This window comes from Theobroma cacao, chromosome 2 (assembly GCF_053813885.1).
Source record: "Theobroma cacao isolate CCN51 chromosome 2, ASM5381388v1, whole genome shotgun sequence".
Classification (NCBI taxonomy): domain Eukaryota; kingdom Viridiplantae; phylum Streptophyta; class Magnoliopsida; order Malvales; family Malvaceae; genus Theobroma; species Theobroma cacao.
Window position 1 is genome coordinate 7088051 of NC_142640.1, and position 5102 is coordinate 7093152.

General features: G+C 37.1%; 1 protein-coding gene across 2 annotated transcripts; it reads left to right on the plus strand.

Annotated features, from left to right (window-relative positions):
• The first annotated feature begins 228 nt into the window (after positions 1-228).
• On the plus strand, positions 229-4364 carry LOC18608263 (Aldolase-type TIM barrel family protein). Of its 2 annotated transcripts, none has more exons than XM_007042855.3 (6): positions 229-755; positions 1372-1584; positions 2279-2374; positions 2754-2899; positions 3544-3763; positions 3884-4023. In XM_007042855.3, exons 1-6 carry the CDS (start codon positions 621-623, stop codon positions 3959-3961), a joined length of 888 nt encoding a protein of 295 aa, XP_007042917.1. In that variant the 5' UTR covers positions 229-620; the 3' UTR covers positions 3962-4023. The 2 variants fall into 2 exon arrangements, with proteins under 2 accessions (XP_007042917.1, XP_007042916.2); XM_007042854.3 differs by having other exon boundaries at positions 241-755; positions 4016-4364.
• Positions 4365-5102: the final 738 nt, after the last annotated feature.

Consider the following 5102-nt stretch of genomic DNA (forward strand, 5'->3'; position numbering starts at 1 on the left):
GGTAAGTAAGGGAGCTGTTTATTCTAAATCTAGTTTCTAAGCAAGACCAGAATGTATACTTCGAAAAAAAACATCCGGCCAGATCCTTAATGGTCTTCACGCCATTTAAAAAGGCGAAAACAAATAATTTAAGAGTAAGCCTATTGACTGAAATCATGTACTAGTACGTAATTAAACAAACCTTCTGTTCAATTGAATAACCACATACTACTATAACAGTTCAATTATTGCATTTACCTCAATGAGGTAGTGACGCCGACGCGGCGTGCCGTGAGCAGCATCTTTGGGTTGTAAACAACAAGAAACAATGGTCAAATATCTAGAAAGATCGAAGATTCCTCTTTCGTAGACGTCCTTGCTTACGCTTTTCACTTGTACTAAGGAGAATGGCCCATGTCTTGGATGTCCCTTGTGTCATCCGTTGTTTGGTTCTTGAGAAAACTGAAACTAATGATGAAAACAACAAAATTTTAGTATCCAAATACAATTTTGAGTCTCCTCAGTGAGGTCTTACCTGGTCCCTGAAAGCAGTCTAGGTCAAGCTTGGCCTAGGTATATAACCATATGCTTTCCCACCCATCAAATCAAATCAATCGCATTAGGATTAGTAGAATAGCGAGATGGGGTGGAGAGGGATTCTGGGTTTTGAGTATGGAATAGTCCAAGCACCACTGGGACCTGATATTGCTGGACCGGAGCTTGTAGCTGCTGTTGCTAACGCTGGTGGCCTTGGCCTTCTTAGAGCTCCTGATTGGGTATTAAATCCTAGTATTTCCTTTTGATGTTCATAGTTTTGAATGATCTTCCTCAGCAAATACTATTTACTTCGCTGTTGTTAAGTCATCTCATGAGACCACCTTAGTTACTACTCAGTTACTAAGTTTGGTTTCTGACTTTCTGTTTTTGTTTATCGTGGGAAACCTTAATTAATGAAGGCAGTTAATGTATAAAGAGAAAAACTGTACTGTTGGTTAATTTCCAAAATAACAAACCAGATACCAACTTGCAAGAAATCTTTTAACGGTTGAGCCATTATGGTCATCTTACTATTGGCAGTAATCCAGGGTTCAAGATTGGCAATTTCTAGTCAGCGATAGTGAGTTGTATTGACTATTAATTTACTTTCCTAAGTTTCTCAATCTTGAACAGCTTTCGTAATAATGGGCAGTTATCCAAACTATACAATTTGTTTGGGACAAGTAGATGAATTAAAGGTCTTGTTCCGTTTGTTTTTGATTCCTAAGTAGATGTTTTCTAAGTAATGCTGAATTTTTGTAGTCCAGATAATATAAATGGGCTAGCTGTTACTACTCTTATTTCAGTTTAAGCTTATCAATGGGCTGTTGCTTTTCCCGTACTCTGCTGTGTTAGGAATCTCCGGAGTACTTGAAGGAGCTGATAAGGAAGACCAGAATGTTAACTGACAAACCCTTCGGGGTTGGTGTTGTTCTAGCATTTCCTCACAAAGAAAATATAAAGGCTATACTAGAGGAAAAGGTAGCAGTGTTGCAACTATATTGGGGAGAATGCTCGAAGGAGCTTGTACTTGAAGCCCATAATGCCGGGGTCAAGGTTGTTCCCCAAGTGAGTATCGTGTTTCTCCTTTTGTTGCACAGATAAACATGCTTTATGTCTTATTATGGAATGCTGATTTAACCGAAAAAGCAAAAAGATACAACAGACAACCTATATGTTATATTGCTTTGTTTAGTCTATTAACCTTAATTTGATCTTATTTTTTATAAATGGGGAGTTTCATGGGAAGGGGATGGGGGCAGGGGAAAGCCTGGACACAAACCCAGGACTTTATGTGACACCACTATAGTTGGTTATCACCAGGTTATGGAGTAACTTTGCCTGATGTGATTCTCTGAACACTTTGAGAATACATTCATAATCATATTGCATTTCTTGTTCACTAAGATTTTCCTTTGATGAGATTTAGTTACCTTAATGTACATTTAATGGAAAGTAATACCAGTAGTTTTTGCCTTTTTGGGTCCAAGAGAGATGGATAAATTGTAGGGACACGGTTTGCATTTGTTCCATTAATTAGCACTTATTAGGTTGACGTGCAAGGATGGTGTGGGAAAGTAATATAAAAGGTCTTTACTGGGGACAATAACATTTATTTGTGAGGAAAGTTTGAGAACACTAGTTTAGAGGGTTCATGTTGGCATCAATTTCTCTTTTCAAACTGAAGGGTAGAATGACATATTTTGCATGTATTATTCTTCCTCTTGGACTATCTCATGAGCCAAATGTAACTCCATTGAAGGTTGGGAGTGTTGAGGAAGCAAAAAAAGCACTTAATGTGGGTGTAGATGCAATCATTGTCCAAGGCCGTGAAGCAGGAGGGCATGTAATTGGACAGGTATGAACAATTTTTTTTGAGTTTTGTTATGTTGCAACTATATAATAAATCTCTTGGAGCCTCTTCCTGCCCAAAATTAACACTGTGTCTCGATACATTCAACAATACGATACATTGAAAATTAGTAAGATTCTGATACTTAACTACATCTCCATGAACCGCACCCGAGCATTTGGTTCATTGGTTGGTGCATAATCCCCCTGCTTAAAGAGTAGGGTTCGAACCCCCCCCCCCCCCCCTCCTCCAATTATAAAAAAAAAAAATTACATCTCCATGAACTAACTTTTTATTTGCTTTTCTCGTTCCTATAAAACTTGTAAAACTGAAAAATTAGAAAATGTTGACTTCCCTCTCATGGTGATGTCTAATTTATTTTCAGGAGGGTCTAATTTCATTGTTGCCACAAGTAGTTGATCTTGTTGGTGATCGAGATATTCCTGTAATTGCTGCTGGGAGTATTGTAGATGCTCGTGGCTATGTTGCTGCTTTGACTCTTGGTGCTAAAGGCATTTGCATGGGCACTAGGTTTGGACTATCTCAATTAAAATTATGCATCACTAACAGTAATCTGGAAATTTGGCTGCATTTTCAAAACTTGTGGTGCTCATTTGAATACCTCATGCATCTGAAATAATCTCATCTTTGTTTCTATTGAATTTCATGGTGTTTTTCCTCTTTTGCATGTCTTAAAATCATTTTGAACTCTGCTTATTGATGGAAAAATAGATCATGTTAGTACATCAAATAGCAGCATGAATCTTTTGGCTTGACTTCTCTATTTGTTTCATAACATCCTAAATATGTGTATGATTCTGTTCCCAGTTTTGGCAAGAGGAACTGAGCACTTATTTCTTTTCTTTCACAAAAAAATGTGGACAAATTTACTTGTTTTATGTCTTACTAGCCAAAGCTCTAATTGTTTTCTCAGTGTTCTCTCAAAGGGATGCAGAAATTACTAAGATCCTACTTGCCATGTCTTTAATAGACAGAAATATCATTGAAAGATAGGAAATTAATTTATGCCAGTCATGCTTAAGTCTTAGCTGATGAATGGGATGATATGTAGTTTTCTGATAGCATTGCCCTGCCCTGCTGAAATTCTAAACTTATAGTCGAAGCATTTATAAAGCCTCTTAAGCCTGTTTGTGCTAAAGTATGAATGTTTACAGATTTCTTGCAACTCATGAAAGCTATGCTCACCCCACATACAAGAGGAAACTGATCGAACATGATAAAACTGAGTACACAGATGTGTTTGGCAGAGCAAGGTGGCCTGGTGCACCACATCGTGTCCTGCAAACACCCTTCTTCTGTGATTGGAAATCCCTTCCTGTTCACGAAAATGAGACTACTCAGCCAATCATTGGTCGATCAATAATACATGGCGTGGTGAGAACACTTGTGAAATAATTTTGCAATTAATCATTTTGATTTTCTTCCAAAACTTGGAAACATTTATCTCCAGGGTAAAATGTCACATTTAAGATATAGCTTGTCTTCATTTTTCAGCAAAGAACTCTTACTTGGCTACTTCACTCCAAGAGAGGGATTGCACTTTCAATTAGTAAAGACAGATCTTTGGAATGATCCTTTGCTGAATGAAACTTAAGATTTTCTTGATTTCATGATGTTCTTTAATAGGAAAAAGAAATTCGACGTTTTGCTGGTACAGTGCCAAATCCAACAACAACAGGTGACATTGAAAGCATGGCGATGTATGCAGGCCAAAGTGTAGGCCTCATCAAGGAAATCCTACCTGCTGGAGAAGTGGTGAAGAGGCTAGTTGAAGGGGCTCAACTTGCGATCCAGCAAATATTGAGTGGGGAATCTGTCTAAATTAATTATGAACTGGAACTGCACATGTTTATATGAATTGTATGCCTGGGTCAATAATGTTCTTACAATATTTTAAAGTATCAATAACCTGAAGAGACTATACTGTAATAAACCATATTACCATGATTTATATGATTATCTCTTTTGCTTTTGATTTGGGATGCTTCTTCTATCCCACTTATTCTGCTTCTTTTTTTGGATTTTGGTATTAAAATTTTCAACCATTCAAATACTAGCAATTAATGTTCCTCGGAGGTTAAATGAATTGGACCTTGCTCTTGCCAAAATCAACAGTAGCTTCGTACTCCACCAATTTATTATTCATTAATCAAATTGGTGATACTCTGATAATTACATATATCCTCCACCACGAACTGAATTTTTTCTTTGTGTTCCCCTATTGGACATTAGTACTTGTGAAACACAACAATTAAACAGTAGTTTCGCTGTTTTAGTACTAAGGGTAGTAAATTAACTGACAATTTTCCTGCAGAATTTTGAGCCCATGTGTCTCAACTATCAACCTTTGATGAAATAAATAGCTGCGGCAACAAACAAGAGACAACTAGGTTCAACTCTGACAAAGCCGAGTATCCTAACATAATCCCATTAAAATAGTCAGCAACTCTTAACTTGAATATTATAACTAACTGTCTTCATGAAGATGACTTCTTTGTCGGGTTTCTTGGCTGCTGTCAAGGAGGGCTGCGAGTGAGGCTTAAACTCCAAAATATGTCGGTTTCATACTCATCGTCAATATAAACGTGAATTCAACTACTGATATTTTTTTTGAGCTTGAGCCGCCCCAGAAGACTTTTCTGGCGTTCTAATAACATTTTTTTTATCTATAAAAACTTATTTGACTTGAATTTGGTCATAGAAGGTAATTATC